Consider the following 18,939-nt stretch of genomic DNA (forward strand, 5'->3'; position numbering starts at 1 on the left):
ACAAACCAGTCAGAAGTCTAAATGCATTCCTCCTTAATTTCTAGATTTTCTGATTTTATTTTGTTTTAATTTAGCTGAAATCTTACATAGCTAGAGTCCCCCCTTATCTTCAATTGGACTGTGTTCACTTCACCAGGTACTTCCAGCATTTACACATACAAGTCTTAACACTATAATATCTTTATTAAAATACACTATATATTGCTGTCAGAGTTCCGCTTTTCATGATCTTACATTCTAAAGCTAATGTCTTCCTTCAAACTTTTCCAAGGTAATACACTCCCGTGGTCAATCAGGCTTTTACTGGCTGGAAACGTTTTTCCACTGACACCTGAGTGTTTGAATTTTGTAAAGGATACTTAAAGAATCAGGCTAGAAGTTAAGGAGAATAAAGAAATTAATGAGCAACCAACTTAAACTCCTGGGCTGATTTGGCTGAGGTAGTTTTCTTCAGAGTAGCTTCTTCCTAGCATGGGGGCTGTGTTCTGTTTTCACTGAAAGCAGTGCTGATAATACAGAAATGTTTTTGTTAATACTGAGCAGCATTTGCACAGGGTCAAGGCCTTTTCTGAGTCTCACCCCACCCAACCAGTGAGGGGGCTAGTGGTACCAAGGAGATGGGAGGCCAGGACAGCTGACCCCAACTGACCCAAGGGATATTCCATATCATATAGCATCATGCTCAGCACATGAAGTGGGGGGAAAAAAGGAGGCAGAGGGAACATCTGGAGTAATGGCGTTTGTCTTCCCAGGTCACCATTACGTGTGATGGCTGGAGATGGCTGGACACCTGCCTGTCCATGGGAAGTACTGAACGAATTCCTCGTTTTGCTTTGTTTGTGTGTGTGGCTGTTGCTTCACCTGTTAAAGTGTGTTTATCTCATCCCATGAGGTTTCTCACTTTTACACTTCTGATTCTCTCCCAATTGTCCTGGCCCACGAGTGAGTGAGGGAGTGGCTGGGCAGGCCTTAGCTGCCAGCTGGGGTTAAACCATGGCAACTCTCCTTCTGTAGGGTTTATATATGAATCAAAAATATAGATAAGAGCAGAAATGAGGGTCTGACAATGTATTACTGGAGATAGGCTATCAAGGGGTTTGGTTACAAATTACAGATTTATTACTACATGGATATTAGAGCATTAATCTTAAAAACAGTGTTAGAACTCAACTCAGTCTCAGTGTACCTCAGGGAGGAATGTAATTTTATAGGCAGTTCAGTCTGAATTCATCAACAAGCTTACAAAAAAGAATGTAGAGTATCTGAATTTTTTTTCCCATACAAGACTGCCTACTCAGTGCTGTATTTCAAAAATCATTATGTGGCTGTGTATAGAAACTTTATCATTGATCTCCATTTTGTTTCTCATGATAAATACAGAACCTTATTACAAATTATTTTTCTAATGAAAAACCGGGTGACCAATAGATGAAGAAATGAAATACAGCTACTGTGAATCTTTTGTGTCCCGAAGGCTGTATTATCTTAAATTGAGAATGACCCACATTTAGTAAATCAGAGAATTTATCACATCTGGGAAAGTTATTCAGAAACTGAGGGCCATCACAACAGGGAAAAATACAGAGCAAAAGAAATACTCCCTTCCTGAATGACATACCTAAGCATCTGCTCACATACAGAAAAGCAGACCTGTGTCACAGCAAAACCATACATCACACTTGGCTATTTACTAAATAATCCATCCCAGACTGTAAGGAATGCGTAGGCAAGACAACAAAAGAAACATAAATAGAAAAGGCCTTCAGGAATGTTGCTTGTGTCACCTTCACCAGGCTGGTAAATAATTTTTAGCTGTTTGACTAAGCACTGTTATGATAATACCAATATTGACTGCAGTAAAAGACCTATTGTAACAGCTCCCATCTAGTGACTACACTTTTGACATTTTTAACTGCATGAGAATAGCTTCTGGTAGAGCTAGAACCAAAAAGAAATGTAGCAATCAATTGAGCATAACACAACAAAGGGCAAATATGTCTGCATACAAATGAGTAAAAATAGCCAAGGTGCAGCAAAAATGTTTTCAGATTGGAACTGATTCAGGAAGCAGCAGGAGCTTATAGCTACAGTGTATCAAAAATCAGGGATGTAAGAGCATTACCCCCTGCATCCAGACACAATGAATCTTAAATTGAATCAAAATTAATCTTCATTCATCATTAGTGTTATGGCCCACTCCAAAGAGTATAATTCATTTTCATCTGTAGATACTAACAGACAAGATGACAAATGAACCCGAGCAATGCAGCATGACAGATCAATCTGGACTTAGAATATCACTTCCTTTGGCTGTTGACATATAAATCAACTCTATACAGGTATTTTAAAAATATCTTTAAAAACAGTGGGTATTGTCAAATTTTTCAGTAATTTAGTGTGGTAATTTAAAACATAAAATATTAATATGATATAATTTAAATATAAAATATTAATTTCCATATACTGATTATGTATTAGAGAGTCTCAGTCCAAATTGCTACAGACACATAGAAGCAGAACGAGCTGACAGGAGACAGATTATCTGTAGTAATATCTGATGTCTCGGTCTTGTTCTTCTGACCCCTAAGTATTTAAACAAATGGATCCAACTACATGAACACCAATCATTTAGGTCAGGCTCTTCTTACAGGAAAACTTAGGGAAAAAAACACATAGGCCATTCTATGCACCAGTGCTGCTGCAGTGAGTGACCTTTATCAACCAAATTTAGACTGACTTTCTAAAAGCCCAGGTTTGGTTTTTCTACTGCCAGCCCAAGCTTTCAGTGATCACTAACAATTTTTACTAGGGTAGCTTTCATAATCTGCACAAATTTTTATGGGCACAAGACTTATACTGCAACAGAAGGAAAAGAGAAGATGTAAGAAGACCTAGATCTGAAAAGCCTACAGCTTTTAATTAGTAACAAGGTCAACTTTTTCTAGTTTTACATTTGAAAGTATTCTTTTTATCCCAATTTGGTTTCTTTATACATAACTGGCCATGTGTATTCAGAAGAAGATAGCAAGTGTGGCTTTTTGATTGTTTCTAAAATTCTGGAAGAAGCTCTCCCTTTGTCCTTCTGTATCACCTAAAAATGTAGCTACTGCAAGAGATTTCTATGTCCAGCTCATCACATCCTAATGTCTGCAGGGAGGGCAGACAAGTGGGAGGGAATGTGTTTCAGCAACGTGCATCAATGCACAACTGAGCTTTTAGGCTTTATCTTAGAATTGAAGAAACACTTCCTGTTCTTAAAGACAGGTATGTGCATCAGAACGTCATTTAAATGGTGGCACAGTTATTTGGGATAACAGGAGTGAATCCAGAGGATTTTTGTAATGATGCTCTCTTTCTCCGAAAAAAGTGCTTATAAAGTGTAAGACTGATTAAAAGTCTTACAACTCAAGAAGAACATGAGCACTCAAATTCTTCAGGAATTGAGGAAAATGAGCAGAAATATGAAAGGACAGGGAAGCAGGCAAAGATAATTCCCTTTAGAACTTTTATTCCTTGATCTATAATAAAGGGAAAGAGAGGGAAATAATGAGATAACTCTCAGTATGAGGCTAGGCATGTATACGAAGGCCTAGAATTAGAGAAAAATAGTGGGACTTTTAGCACACCAAGAGTCTGGTGTTAAATGGAAAGAACAAATCTGTGCAGAAGCCAGCAAAAATCTCAGCCATTGTAGAGTTAGGAGAGGGAGAGAAAAGGAGTTTTACTTACTGTACCAGTACTGAGCTATAATTTAAAATAGTTGTATTCAAGACAGTGCTTTATGATAAGCCCTTTGGGGAATAACATCATGTGCAAACCATTGAGCATTCAGTGGTTACATTTTGTTGATGTCAAGAGCTGCTGACATTCTAGTCCGATTAGCCACAAAATGAAGAGCACCGTTTATCCCTGGGATCATACACCAGAGCCAAGCAGGCAGAGCAGCGTGGCCAGATGGCAGAGAGACTAGAACAGCAGCAAGGAGTGAACCCTTTCTTAGGATTGCCTCAGCATTGTTTTCAACAACCCATATTTCAGAAGATAAGTGGTGCACAAGGCAATCTCGCAACAATTTGTTTGTACTTGCAAAATCTGTATTCTATTTCACAGTAGAAGCTGCCTTCAGCTTTGAAGCACTAGCCACAAAACAGGCCACAAGCTTCTCTGTGGTACACAGGCACGAGGGAGGGGGAGAGGGGGACAGGCAGGGAGAGGATTGGAAAGCAGCTTATCTAGGTTTAGTATGACAATTACTTTTACTTCAGGGCAGATTGTAGAGTGTGAATTAAAACAAAACCGAAGACGCTCCAGAGCATGATGGCTGACAAGAGGCATGACATACTTACAAGAAGAAAGAAAAAGAATCAGGAGAAGTCCCAAGAAGTACTGACATTTCTAGGTTCCAGTTTCCTAGCTTTAAAAAGGGTTAAAGGGGTAATAATGTCCACTACAGTAGAGAAGTACTATGTAAAATCATAATTTTTCATGAGCTTTCTATGATGTGCAATAAAATTTGCACCCCAAATTAAACCAGAATGAATAGCTTTGCTCTGTGCGCAATATCCACTTGCAAATGCACAATCCTGTAATTAAAAATTGTATCACAAGTGGGCAAAAAAGTGAGATTTTATAGATACGGTTAATCCTAATGTTTCCTAGTTTTTGAATGTTAGTCTCAAATGCTGCTATCTACACTTCTGAGTAAAAGTTACATGCACACAACTTACATGAACAGATATATGTTGGTAGTGAAAGGAACATTCCTAAAGAGTTACAGCTGCACAATCTGGATAAAAATGGGACAGGATAAGGACAGCTATTGGTCAACTCCAGCTCCTTTGTGTACTAAAACTCTATTGACTAAAATGGATAACATACAAGCTGCTTATGACATCACTACCAATTTACTTGAGAACAAATACTAATGTAGTAAGAATTGTTGACCAAATCCTACTAAAGTGTAAGTGTAGACGTCTGTAACTATTGGTAGATACCCCATCAGGTCCTGGGATCCGATTTACAAGGAAAAGTAGATTCCTCTAACAATGTCAGCATCTGGAATGTTTTGCTGAAAATTAAATGGCAGTAATGTGAAAAAGAACTAAAACTGAATATTAGGTACTGAGTTCACTCTTCTACTACAACACAGGTGCAGTAATCCTGATTCTGTATTCCAGAAGTGAAGATGCACAGGTAGATGCACAATAGAATGAGTATTTCCAAACTATGGAGTAGGTTCAGGAATTTGGCGGCATGTGTTTCCCTGGAACACCTGCATTATCCCTTGATCAAAATGACATCACTCATTAAGCAGCATTCTGAAAAAGCTTCATGTTTTGAACTGCAGTGTTTGTGATGCTTTCCCATCCACAGCATAGTTTCCTTTCACAAACAAGCAAGGGAAGCACAGCCTAGATGATATCCCTGGGAAATGGAGGGCACCATCCTCTGAAACAATTTTAAGAGTTACCAGCAGTTTGCAATAGAACTGAGAGGGCACCCCAGATGAGGTCATGCAGAAGCCAATCATTAATGAAATTTTATTTGACAGCTGTATTACCTGCTTGGATGATGAAGTAACAAGAATTTCTCTAAGTCACAGTTTACTTTTGGGGAAGGCAAACACTTTGAAGGGCAAGATTCAAAACTATCTCACTTTGGAGAAACTAACAAAATGAAAATAACTACACTCAGGAAGGCATAATCAAATGCAGAGATGATAAGTATGCTTTCCATGGAATAAATGACTGGATGTTTTTCACAGGTTTACAGCAACCATGAAATTAGTACAAATAAGGCAATGCTGTTGTGAAAAGAACTACTGAAGGTATCACACTACAGCACAGTCTGCACCAAGGCAGCCAAGGGCTGCGGTTGGAACACTCAGCCTAGATTCAGTACATCTGGGCAGCCTCATCAGCCTAGTGCCACCTGATATGGCACTCAGGTGTCTTGAAACTCAGAGAAAAGGAGTACATTTTTTCCTTTGTAGTCTTTAAAGAAAAGAGTAGCTCTGCAAAACTGTCTCTTTGACAAATGAGTTCAGTTTAAGGAAGAAGACTTAAAATTGGTAAAAGGTAAGCAATAAAAGAATGGACTGTGATGGAAGTCTATGTTAGGCAAGGAGGAAAGAGGTGAGAGTAGAAGTTTTGCAAAGAACTAGAAGTGGTGGCCTACTAGGACTGGATGCTTTCAAAACTCCTATTTACATGGACTATTTGTGACAGGATATCTCTGTAATAAAGGGAGGATAATTATTCTGCTCTACTTGGTACTGATGAATCCTCCAGCTGAAATATGGTCTGGTCTCTGGCAATGAACTGTAAAGTACACAAATGGGAGAGATTCCAGAGGATTGCAAGAAGACTAAGAGACTTAATCTATAGGAAAGGCTGAATTGCTATCCTTATCCCTATTAAAGAGAGAGGACCAGGAGGAAGAAATGCAAGTATCTCAAAATGTCCATAGGGAGCTGTGACTAAGACTGGAATATACTGATTACACATACTAAAGACTTAAATTAGACACTAGGGAAACTAAGCTTGAAAGAGTAACTAAGCACTCAGGTGACATAGCTAGAAAAACCAGAATTCCTGCCATTGGAGAGTTCTGAGTGCTTTAGGTGAAAATCAGCTAAGCAGTCACCTAGCAGTACTTAACCATAATGCAAGTGCAAAAGAATAATCCTGATGCTCCTTCCAGCTCTACACATCTGTGTAGTCTAAAGCTTAACATATTTCACATTACTACATGAGAAAGTAACACTTAAACGGGTCTTAAGAAAATTCTGCTGTCCAACAGTCACCCTAAAGAAACTCTAACTTAGATGTAGACTCTCAGTGTAAGTAAAAGACCTTGCCTAAAAAACTCATACCGACAGGTGTGTTGACAAAACTAAAGGTAAGCCACTCATGAACCCAAAGACCCCGTTAGGGGTTGACATTTTAATCTCCCAGTCTGTACTACTAAGGTGCTCTGAGGAAAGACTAAAGGAGTTAGTCCTGTGTACTGCTATTGCTCTCACAAACCAGGCCCCACAATCTGGGGGAGTCAGAGGCGGAAATTTGGTCAGATTTTCTTCTGTATTAAAGAAAAAACTTCCCATGATACTTCCTAAACAAGAAGACTGGAAAATAAGATGCTTGGAATAACTAAAATCACAGTGCTTTGCAAAGGATTTAAGAGAGCTAGCAACTCTACCAAACTTAATTTCTGCACTGAAAATGTTGCAAGTTACCATGTAAGTTAAAACCTACTTCCCCCACAGGAAGATGTTTTCTCATCCTAAAACTAAAATCATAAATTTTTAAAGCAAGGCTAAAACAAACTTAGCAAATATGCTGCATAAGAGGCCAGACTAAAGGATTAAATCCTGTAGAAAATTGTCTAAAGCCAAGAATTCCTACGTTTCAGCAACACTCTCTTTACTCACCAGTAAAAAAATAAGCATTTGGGGTTTTAGTTTGGCCTTACTGATAATTAAACACATAAGCATTTAATAATATTAAACAATAGGCTTGAAACAGCAACAAGTTGCTTTTCACAAAGCACAACACTGAACTGGGAAATAGATTGCCAGAGGCCTTTCTGAACACCAAGCCTACTTACTGTCATAAAATACAAGATGTACAGAGAGGGGAGTGAGTGTGACCACTGATGGTTATTTAGCACTACGGTTCTGAAATGAAGCCTAGCTCAGGAAGTTTCTAAATCCATGCATGATCTAGAATACGATACAGCAAAAAGGGTACTTCATTCATGCTGTTACAGATCCCTGTCTAAACTAAAAGCAATGGCCTTTGCTCCTGAAAATGTTCTTCTGATTTTGCAAAGCTCCTTAAGTTTTTTTACATATATTTTAAAGTTTTGAAAGTTAATCCAGTGACCTTGAACATTTTCACCAACTTCCAAAGTCTACGCCCTGTTTATCTTTTTTTTTCCTGTCATATATTCACCTTGAATTCCAAGCCAAATCATTGAAAAGCCACCACTCAATCTGTCTAGTGTGCTTTATTTGGCTCTGAAAGAGGTTTCAAAACAATTTTATGAATCTTTTTATCTGTTAGAGAGAGTATCTGACACAGTAATATATTTTGTGCCAAAGCCCTATTTAAAACCATAGCTTTGGACTGATCTTATAAATCACTTATATTCATCTCCAAAGAACTTAAGATTGTAACTTTTCTAAAACCAAGAAGACCAAACTTAGGATATCATTTGCAGACAGTATTTTTAAAAACCACAGGCTTCTCAATTTCTTGTCAACTGTTCGGGTACTTAATTTCAAGAAAAAGAAAATTTACGGATAGAAATCAGCTAAATGTGAACTAGATTTTAGCAACATGGGAGTGCCCAGTGTTCCTTTCAACAGAGCACGTCCTTTAGCAGTAAATGTGGTATTTGTAACTCATTTCACTATTTTTCAGTAAACTGCAGATACCTTTGCTTCTAACAAATTTGTCTTACAAATTTGAACTTACTGCTCCAAATAAGTACAAAAAGATGAAAAGATACGTTTATACTGAATATCAATTTTTGATGAACTACAGAACAGACAAGAAGGGGCTGAGGACAAGCTCCACAGCCCCATCTGTTGGCTAATGAAGCTCCCAAAGCCATCTACCAGCCCCTAGCCAACAAGGAAGTGGAAACAGCTCGTTTTTTGGATAAAATTCCTGGTTTTACCATCACGGATCTATGGTATCCGTGCACCAGTAGCAAGTTTTACTACCTAAGCACATAATAACTGAGTTTCTAACACACTTCTGTGATTTTTAACTAATTTTAAATAAGAACAGCAAGGCAATCTGCATAATGCTGTTTGTTTGAGCTAGGTTGAGACTGGCTTGCTTGCATTTTCATTCAGAGATAAATGGCCTATAGTGAAATTGCAGTGTTTAAGACATGTCCCTTGACTTTTAAACCCAAGCTGAAATTACTTGCTTTTAAAGCCCAGGGCTTGAATGTCCATCTTTTAAAGGCATCTACTGTAGTTTGTAAGTGACAAATGTTCTACAGACATCTGCCTACAGGGGAGGTGGTTGAAAGGAAAAGGGTGTCAGACAACTCAAATCTACCACAAAGCACACACATGAAAATTAATCAGTGTTGAGAAATACTACTGCTAGCCTTCTTTGTTAAATTATCAGGAGATGCTTCCATGTGCTGCCAGCACGTGGGGGGAAGTGTTTTGATGCTGCACTCCTGTAGGAAGTACATTATCTCAGAGTAAACTGCAGCTGTGCTAACAAATTCAAATCAAACAGCACTCAAGGTTACACAAAAAAAAAAGTTTAAAATATTCTGGAATATGAGACCCATCTACTTGCTCCCCTAAGTTAGGCCACATACTTGCTGAGTCAAAATCTAATCCCCTACCCACAAAGATAATTGCTACTTCTAGTATATGATAAGCAAATATATGGTCATTCAAACTGTAATGGCAGTTAAACTCTGTCATGGTCCCACTGAAATTTGGGTATCCTGCACTAAAATTTGGTTATCCAAAATAAAGTTTCAGACTAATTGCTGTCTCTTAGAAGCTCTTTAGAGGAAAGAGAATTCATGAAGAATCTTAGTAATGCAGAATCATTTGACTCCATTATGTTCTTTTCAGTCCAAAAATACACTTTCCTTTCAAAGGACAGAATTCTATTCCTGCTCAGGCCACATTCATAATGAGCAATCTGCAGGACCTTTAAAAATACAGTGGCTGCTGGGCAGTTTTGCTCATTCATAGCTTTCCATCCTATTATTCAAAAGTCCATAAAATAAATGGACTCCCTACCTCTTATCTACAAACCTTCAGGTCTCCTTTGGTCCATTAAGTACTTTTCCTGCAAGAAGAGCTACAGAACAAGACCCCTTTATGCTGGAAACAATGTATGTATACTAGGCTGGGGGGAATGGCTCTCTAGCTGAGATCTTTGGGACTCGGTAGAAAAGAAGCAAAGGGCAAGAGAGCTACTGTGTGTTTAGATCACAAGCGGAAAAGACCAAAACAGACAAATGAAATGTGTAAGGAAAGATGGAAAGGGAAGAGTCATGACAGGTCATGGATCACTTAGTGTTCCACTTCTTGCATCCTATCTCTGACAAACTTGATTTAAATAGACTCCACGCCCATATCATAGGGACATGCCAGAAAACAATGGAAATCTAAGCAGTGACATGGTAGACACACTTCTTAGTCAAACTCATTGTTCAAAATAACTGAGGATCATTATAGTCCACTCTCTGATATGGTGCAAATATATCCTACAGATGTCAAACTCAACAGAACAGAATTTTAGCATGTAAAAAAAAGCACGGCATTGCCCTTTTAACTACCTACTTATGGTATTTACAGACAACAATTGCTGAAAAAATTATTAGCACTGAGTATAACTAGCAATATGATAGAGTCTTCTCTATGTTGCTTTAGAATTAAGGTGCAGCCCTGGGTGAGGTGTGCGTGTGGAATCAGGATCCTACAAATGATGTTTTAAAAGTACCACAGAGGTGAGAAAGTAGATGCATTTCCAGATTTTAGTTGTTGGAAAAATACAGAACTCATGAATGTCTGTTAAGGTGTAGCTGAGAATTTTCCCAATTTTTCAGAGTTGTTCTTTAAATGTATTTTTATATAGTTCTATTTTTTAATACACTTAGAGTGGAGAACTATTCTCTGCTTTTGTATGATATACCAACTCCCCCTCAGTATTCTGAAAACCTTTGTGAGGGTTATTTCCAGCAGTGAGGGGATTCTGCTCTTTTCCTCAGAGAAAGCACTTGTATTTGCTATCAAGGAACAGCAGAGGCCCTACAAGAGCAGCAGTGTACCCTGATAAGCAAGAGACAAGATTCAGATGATGATGCTTGTTCTTCAACTGCCATGTTGGAAATGCCTTGTGTGCGCTTCATTCAACTCACGGACAGAACACTACATTATTTGAAAACAATCTATCAGGTATCACACCAAGGTACTTAACTTACCCCTCCCATTGTAATGCCATCGATAAGTGCCACATATGGCTTCTTGCAAGTCCCTGTAAGAAATGTAAAGAAAAACAATCATCCATCTTTTTCAAGAGTGGACCTGTGACTAGCTGCCACATGACATGTTACCCTATGTCTTACTTCAGCAAGAGCAGCAGAAAATAAATGGTAATTTAAACAGTAATCATGTTATCAACTTACAATGAAGGTACCACATCAAGTTCTTAAGAAATGAAAAGAAACACTAGTTTCTGATTTACTGGATTGTGAGTGTTGCAAGAGAACATTATACAACTATCAAATGTCAAACTGGTTGTTGTGTGAGTACCTGACAGTTCAGCCATAATAAAGAGCTTTGCCTGATGTTGGGACACAGCAGATGCCCTTTCACCCCCTCTCACAGTCTGGATTAACAACAGCACAGGGTGTGTGCCAGCCCTTCAGTGCTTTATTACAAAGCCAGATGTATGGGCAGGTTCCAGTCACAATGTGACTATAAACTAATGCAATGCAGGCATGTTCTGTCATGCCAGCTCTTGCATACAACCCTGAATGTGGTGCAGGCAGGTTCAGATGACAATGTCCTGAACTACCAGCTCCATCTGTTGGGGCCTTCAGCAGGCATAAAACTAAAGCCCCAATGCTTTCCATTACTATTCACAGAAAGATTCAGAGCTTCACTGTGAATGAAACAGCTGCCTTGTATTCAGTGTTTTCAGGTCAGACTTACAGTCCAGGAAGACTGCCAATACAGGTATCCCCCGCAACCATGTTGTGAGTTTTTCTGTAACAACTATATAGAGCTTTGTTTAAAAAAACCCCTGTTTTTAAAAGGCAGTTCAATCCTTCAAATGAGTAGGTAGAAAATGTTAAGAGAATTGTATTTTGAACTTTGTTCTTAGATGAACATACAAGCTAATGCATGAGCGGTAGATGCTACTCCTTGAACTAAGTTTCTGTAGTGATAGCCTTTCCCATTGCCAAGGCTGTGAAAGCAGCTCCCTGCTGTATTTTTAAGTTGTAAAATGGAAGATATAAATAAATCTTTTTAGCAGAAAACTCAGTCTTAAAGGAATACAATCATACTAAAGCTATCAAAAATCTAGGTTTTGTAATTAGATGCATTATAGATATTGAACACCTAATGAAAGAAAAAGAAAACAGACTTTTACGTACCCTTGCAACAGAATCATCATCAAGTTCAACTGGCAAGGTAATACTACTTTTCTCCAACTATGTGAAACCTTAAACTATTTTTTCATTTTGTACTGGTGAAGAAGAGAAAGGTACATGACAAGCATGCTCAGTCTAGAAAAACTGTCAAACCAGTAAAAGCAACTTTTTAGGAATTACTCTAATAGCTGCGCTCTTCTGTCAATGTAAGCAACACCTTCACCTGTCCTCCTGTAGTGACTAACACTGGATACAATATTTTAAAACTCAAACTGTATTCAATTAAAATATGTTTGGAGTATTTTCTTCTCACCAAAACCTTCAACTCTTGACTTTTACCCTAAAGAATTAATATCCATTTTTAATATGCTTTACTCCAGTAAACATCACCCAGTGTCTTTGCCATTCTTTGCAATAAACTAAGGCAGCTCACTCCTGAGTTATGCAGCCCTAGTCCTTCATGCAGTCTATTTAAATGGAAAGACTTAATATAATTTGATCTTCTGCTTTCTGACTGAATATTAATGATTTTCCACACATCTATTTTTACCTCAGGTCTTCTTTGAAGCAGATCAATGATACTTAGGGCAGAACTGCAGTGTCTGCAGCTAAAGCTAATTCTTCCGCAGAGGAAATAGAACTAACCAGAACAATGGGATGGGATAAAGCAGCTGTCACAGTAACTTAAACAAAAGAAACACATTCTCCATGCAAGGTATAAAAATGAGATATGTTACATTACTGGTATTGAACTCAGTAAAAAAAAATTACTACTTCTCTGATGTTACCACAGTCTTTAATAGATTATCAAAGAGGTAAGTTTACATTTGAAGCCAGTGTTACGAAAACTGTACTGTTTCAGAATTGCTATTAACATACCAATGGCATTGTTCAGCCTATATTCTCCTCTGAAGAAATCTTGTGACAGTTTATCTCCAACTTTCCCCGCTTCTGTGATGGCTTAAGAGAAATAAAAATTCTGAAGATAACTGTAAGTTTAATAGAAAATAAAGTAAAAGAAAATAATGTCACCCAAGTTGGGTCTTTTCCTACAGCAAAGAGAGAGAAACTTAATCCTGCTTTATTATATTTGAGAAAATTTGCTCAAATTTAAATACAAATGTTAAGTCTCAAACTGTATTTAATTGTATTTTGCTGGAGACTTTGTCACACACATGTGAGAGTATGGTCCATTTCTGAACCCCTCCTAATGTCAAGTACTCATTTGTGATATTTTTTCATACCAACATTTAGAACAGTCACTTAAAACTGATTATACTGAAGACTCTAAATACTAAAAATGAGAAACCAATTAAAGCATGACAAAATCTAACAATAACCTGTGCTGCTTGTTTACTGACAGTTTACAACAACTGCTAATTTTGACACTTTGGAGATTTCCTGCAGATCATAGCTAAAAAATAATCACAGATACATTGATCACTCTTGTCAGATCTGTATCTAGCCATCCAAAACATCAGACACAAATTATCCAATACTATCAGAGCTACATGTTAGGACCCCTCAAATTTCTTGTAAAGAAGCTGTCAATAATGAAAATCTGGGAAGAGAAAGGTAGAGACAAGAACCCTCTCTTCCCTGGAATGACTGGCTGCTATTATCAGTTATTCATAAAAATGTAATTTTTTCACTTTTATACAATGTCCTGACAGTTGTCTCTTGACAAATACCTTAAACAGCATCTGCACATGAAGGTGTCATAAGGGTCAGCACAACTGATCTCTTACTGTTGTGTAGCAAGCTTTTTTTACCCAAGTCACAGTAAACAAAGGAGATCAACACAAAGTAGTAACTGGGAAAGACATCAAATATTTAAGAGAGTATAGTCCTTACCTCTGATGTCACCCCCAGCACAAAAAGCTTTTCCTCCAGTTCCCTTTATAATTATGAGAAAAGTTTCAGGATCTTGCTCCCACGTCTAAAAAGAAATAAATATTTCCACAGAAGACTTAAAATCTGTGCAAATAATGCTTCCTCTGTACAGTGTCTATAATTTTTACTTTACTTTTTCAAAAAGCAAATCAAACTGTATTTTTAAATAGTTTGTCTTAAGAGCTAAGTGTCTTTCTTCCACTTCTGCATCCTATTCAACCATGAGAGCAGAGATCAGCAGAGCTGCCTCACATATTTCAGAAAAACACCTCTGCACAGCTCCCAGCCTCGGGGGAAAGGCAGCATACCACAAAACAGGGCCTGACAGAAATCCCAATGGGAAAACTGCAGGGGCAGAAAGGTGGGAATATGGAAGACATATAGTAACAGTGTCTCTATCCAAATCATGGAAGTTGTGTAAACCTAAGATGTCTGGCAAAGAAATCAGCATTTAAATTGTCAGTGGATTTTGTCAAAATGACTGCAGTCGACACTAATGAAGGGATGGATCAAATCCATTTGTCCATGTATGTTTTGATAGTTACAAAGACTATGGGCTTTGGATTTTTTTTCTTTAAATACACTTGCACCTGACTTCAGCAGTGGTGCACCTGTAAGAGAAAAAGATGCCTTTTTCAGGCATTCCACCCTTGCTCTGAAATTATGTTTACGTGTCCCTTAATCAAGTAAGTGTACCCAGATAAAAGAGGGACACGGTATTTCTGTATGCCAGCAACTGCACTTAAAACTTTAAGGTTATGCTTCAAATAAAGCCTGGTACCCAGTACTACAGATTAAGTATTTCTTGCTTTACATGTTCTTCAAAGAATGCACAAATTTGCAACACAACCATCTACCAAAATACCAAAAGGCATCAGACAATTATCCAAAAACTACTGGCATCTAATGAATTTTACTCTGTGCACATGATAAATAGTATCATTAAATTAAAAGAAACTACTTTCATGCTTAAAATTTCATGGTACTTCACTAGCTTGTAGAAACAGTGACTGTAAATCCATGAGTTCTCATTTAAGGAATGACACTGACAGCCCCCTGCTTCCCAGTGGCTGGTATCTTTTATTTTCAGCCATGCAGCCTCCCCACAAAACATGCACTCCTTCAAGAGGCAACACCACTGGACAGTTTGAAATCTGTGCATGCCAACTGATGAGGTGGGTGCTGCCAAAAGGAACATACAAATGCTGAGCACTGCTTGCTCTTAATTCAGTCCTGGTATTAACACGGATGTCCATTTACCTATGGAGATGCTAAATTTAACTCTGTCTGACAGCTTGTTTCTTTGACCTGTCTTCTCCTCTTTCTAACTTGCTTGAAACAGCCTGGTTTTACCCATGGTATAAATCTGAGCCCATTGTACTCACACAAACTTTCATTCTTTAAATCAGTACACTAAGAAGTGTCTAACTGCACTTCAAAATCAGTTTCAAATAACATATGTATTGTGGATGGGTAGAAATGGAGCTACTAACCTTTATTTGAGGATAAATTTGTTGGATCATAGACAGATTTAGCGCATTGAGAGCCTTGGGTCTATTCAAAGTTATTATTCCTGCACCTCCTTTCTTTTCCAACAACACTTCTGCTGTCGAATCTGTTTGCTTAGACATTTTCTGTGCAGGCAAAAACAAATAAATAAAGCAAACGTCATCAGTTGGATAACTTGAGTAACATATTTACAAAAGTGTTTATGGAAATTTATTCTCAAACCACACTATTTAGGATCACAAAACAAACATGCATTCTGGAATTGTATGCTAAGTTTTTTCCACTGTACTTCTATTTGCATTTACTAAACAATTCTTTGGAAACTACTTTATGTTTGAGTCCTTCAAAGTTAGAAACCTCAGACAGGTTTTCAGACCACACATTGCTTCACAGTAATATTCTGAGTTCACTTAAATAAAATTTACGACAGAAACACACACACAAAAAAACCCCAAACACCAAAAACCAAAATCAAACAAACAAACAAAGAACTCCCCATCCTACTAATAAAACACAAACCCATGGTTCCTTAAAACTGACATTCTGAAAATACTTGCAACAATTAGAAAAACGTCAGTTCCATATATCCTTAACTGGTAGTTTGACACTGCAAACCCAAATATACATCCTGCTTTGTCTTTAAGTAACTTTTAACATTACAGAACAAATCCCCTGAACTTTTTTCTCACTCACAGTAGGCTGATATTTAAGGAATTTATGGAAGCCAACATAGAAACTATCTATAAAGGTAAGTAAAGCCAAAAAAATTAAGCTTTAATTTACAGTAGAATAAAAACTTGTAACAAAATGCTCAAAGATGTGAGCAATACTATGCCTGAGCAATAAATGGCAGTGTTCAGAACCACTGTGTGCAGACACATTAGAAGTTGCATGTGCTGTGTGTCTCAGGGGAGCTAAAGAGTCCTGGAAGCTTCCAACTCAGTCAAACATGATGCTCTCCTTACCAAGTGTTGTAATATTACTTGCAGTCTGTTGAGTGCCTTTAGCCTGAAAAAGAAGTATTAAAAAGAGCTAAAACCATAAACGAGCCAAACCATTCCCCAAATATCTGACAGCTGGGTTAAGCAAAGCAATGGCAGAAAAATTTCTGAACACTACTGTTTTACGTTCTCCTGTTTAAATTAAATTAGGGCACAGTTTTGTTATCGAAACAGCTGGAAATTCTTTGCTTACTAGTAAATACACAGCAGACACCAGTGTCAGCTACTAATGTTTTCAAGTCAGGAGAACCTGGAAATACCAGGACAGAGAGATTGAGGGATATTACTGACACTTTGTGTCTGTGTTTTGAAGATTTACAACCTTTGTGCGGGCGTGTTTAAATACTGACTTTAAAAAAAAAAAAAAAAAAAAAAAGTCTTGTCAAAAACTTCGTGTATTTCCGAAAGCTTCCATGACACAAACCTGCCCTTGTGTATACATACTTAATACATACATTTACACAGAGTTTATGTAAGAGCTCGCCCAGTGCTCGTGCTGCTGTGGGCGACAGGAGAGACCCACGCTGTCAAACTTTGCGAACACGTCACTCGTTTTGAGTAACGAGGCTATTATTTATTTACGGCCACTGAGGAAGGCTGTGCTGGCCAGACACCAGAGAGCTCGAAAGAGAAACTTCACCTTTCAGCTACTTCAGCGCACACACCCAGTCAACTACATGTTACACATTAGTGCCGCGGCATACTACGCTGTTTTTTAATCACAGGCTCGCTCCTGAAGGTGAAAGTTAGTGAAGGCCTGGCTGATGTAGGCCCAGATTATAACTCGCAGCAGCTGCGGGGCTGCGATCCCCGGCCGGCCCGGGCCGCCGCTCCCCTCGCTCCCCGCCGCCACTTGAGCCCCTCAGGGCGGCCCCGTTACCTGGGCAGCGCCCGCAGCGCCCGGCCCGCCATGGCGGCACCGCTCCCTCACCGGCTCCGGCCCCGGCGCGGCACCGCGCGCATGCGCGGGGCTCTGAGGGGCCAGCGGCGGCTCCGGCTCCGGCTCCGGCTCCCACACGCCGTGGGCCGGCCGCCAGCTCGCTCCCAAGAACAGCCCTTTTCTATTAACGAAGGCAGATTTCTTACCGGAGGGAAGGGGTGCTGCTCCCCGTCCTGGATAAGGCCGGGAAGTGTGAGGGCACCAGGTGATGTAGCTGCTTTGTCGGTGAAGCGAGCGTTGCCGCGTGTAGCAATAACATCACCCGTGGTGGTTGCTGCTCAAGGTGGGGAAAGCTCGCATTGCTAAACTGCCTTCAGAGCTGAACTTCGTGCGCTGGAGCTGCATTTAGACGGCTTATTATTTTCAGCAGTAAGACTGATTTCTTAATTTCTGACCTCCCGGCTTCTCTTGATCCTTTGCACCTGCCCTCACAGCTCCTGACAAACGGACAGCGAGGGGGGTGGGATTAAGGAGCCGCTCTAATGTAACAGCCCACCGAGAGCTGCTTATCCGTGAAGGTAAATACATGGATTGAGAACTTGCACGGTTACTGTCCCAACAGTAGCTACAGACAACTGTAAGCTCAAATACAGCCTGTGTCTTCAGCATAAGAAGACTCAAAAATTGCAGATGTGAAAATTGCCTTTTTTTTTAAAAATAAAATATTAAGGCACTTGAGAATTTATGGCCGTCACGCTAGGAGTCAGTAATAGAAAATTCACTTTGATTTCAGTAACTAAGACCGTACCATGAATTTTTTTTAGGCTGACATATACCAACATGAGACTGATATTGAAAAGACACGATGAACCATTGATTAAATTACAATACAGTGCATTAGGTTGAAACGTAGCTTCATCAGCTCTTGGTGTAACAAGTTCTTAGCATCAGCTGCCTTGATTCGCATTTGTATTTAAAAGAAACAAAAATCTTAAAACCTTTTAGCAAATTTGTTTTACTGGAAGAAAAAAAACCCCCAGCTCTCAGAAGCACTTCTAGAGAAGTCTCCAGAGGGCAACCTTGCTCTTCATTTCAAAAATGATTCAGCCCCCTGCTTATATCAGCGTCATCTGTGTTGGCATTTCTGTTGCAGTCATTCTCAGAGTATATTAAATCTGGTTGTAAAAATTTTAATCTAACTAAATAGACACACACACACAAAAAATACAGAACATTTCTGTATTAATGCAGTCTCGGTTTTCAGTCTTGTACAATGTGAACAAAAAGTAACTGAGAACAGGACATGAGGTGCTTTTGCAGGCACTGAGAGACTGCCTACTGCAAACTAATTAATTGCAGAATTCATTAGGTGATCCTGACTATTCAAACTTTCACCTAAAGGTTATATGATAATCAATGATGCAGCTTATTAGCGTCATCTTGAGTACAGACAGCCCTATATCCTGCTTTGTACCAAGTGCCATGTGATTAAATCTAAACCAGACT

The 18,939-nt window shown here is 38.8% G+C and overlaps 1 protein-coding gene across 3 annotated transcripts in view; it reads right to left on the minus strand.

Annotated features, from left to right (window-relative positions):
* The window catches only part of HIBCH (3-hydroxyisobutyryl-CoA hydrolase), a 41,156-nt gene extending 23,641 nt beyond the window's left edge, over positions 1-17,515 (minus strand). For 2 of the 3 annotated variants that reach the window (XR_014226595.1, XM_082285491.1), the window contains exons 1-6: positions 17,434-17,515; positions 16,518-16,560; positions 15,537-15,677; positions 14,005-14,089; positions 13,030-13,110; positions 10,975-11,027 (exon numbers count right to left, since the gene is read on the minus strand). Coding sequence is in view for 2 of the 3 variants with exons in the window: in XM_082285491.1 (XP_082141617.1) it covers positions 10,975-11,027; positions 13,030-13,110; positions 14,005-14,089; positions 15,537-15,677; positions 16,518-16,560; positions 17,434-17,465 (435 nt within the window). In the remaining variant the exon portion in view is untranslated. The remainder of the gene's footprint in view (positions 1-10,974; positions 11,028-13,029; positions 13,111-14,004; positions 14,090-15,536; positions 15,678-16,517; positions 16,561-17,433) is intronic. The other variant, XM_082285492.1, reaches the window with a different exon arrangement.
* Between the last annotated feature and the right edge of the window lie 1,424 nt (positions 17,516-18,939).

This window comes from Coloeus monedula (genome assembly GCF_965178545.1).
Source record: "Coloeus monedula genome assembly, chromosome: 7".
NCBI classification, from domain to species: Eukaryota; Metazoa; Chordata; class Aves; order Passeriformes; family Corvidae; genus Coloeus; species Coloeus monedula.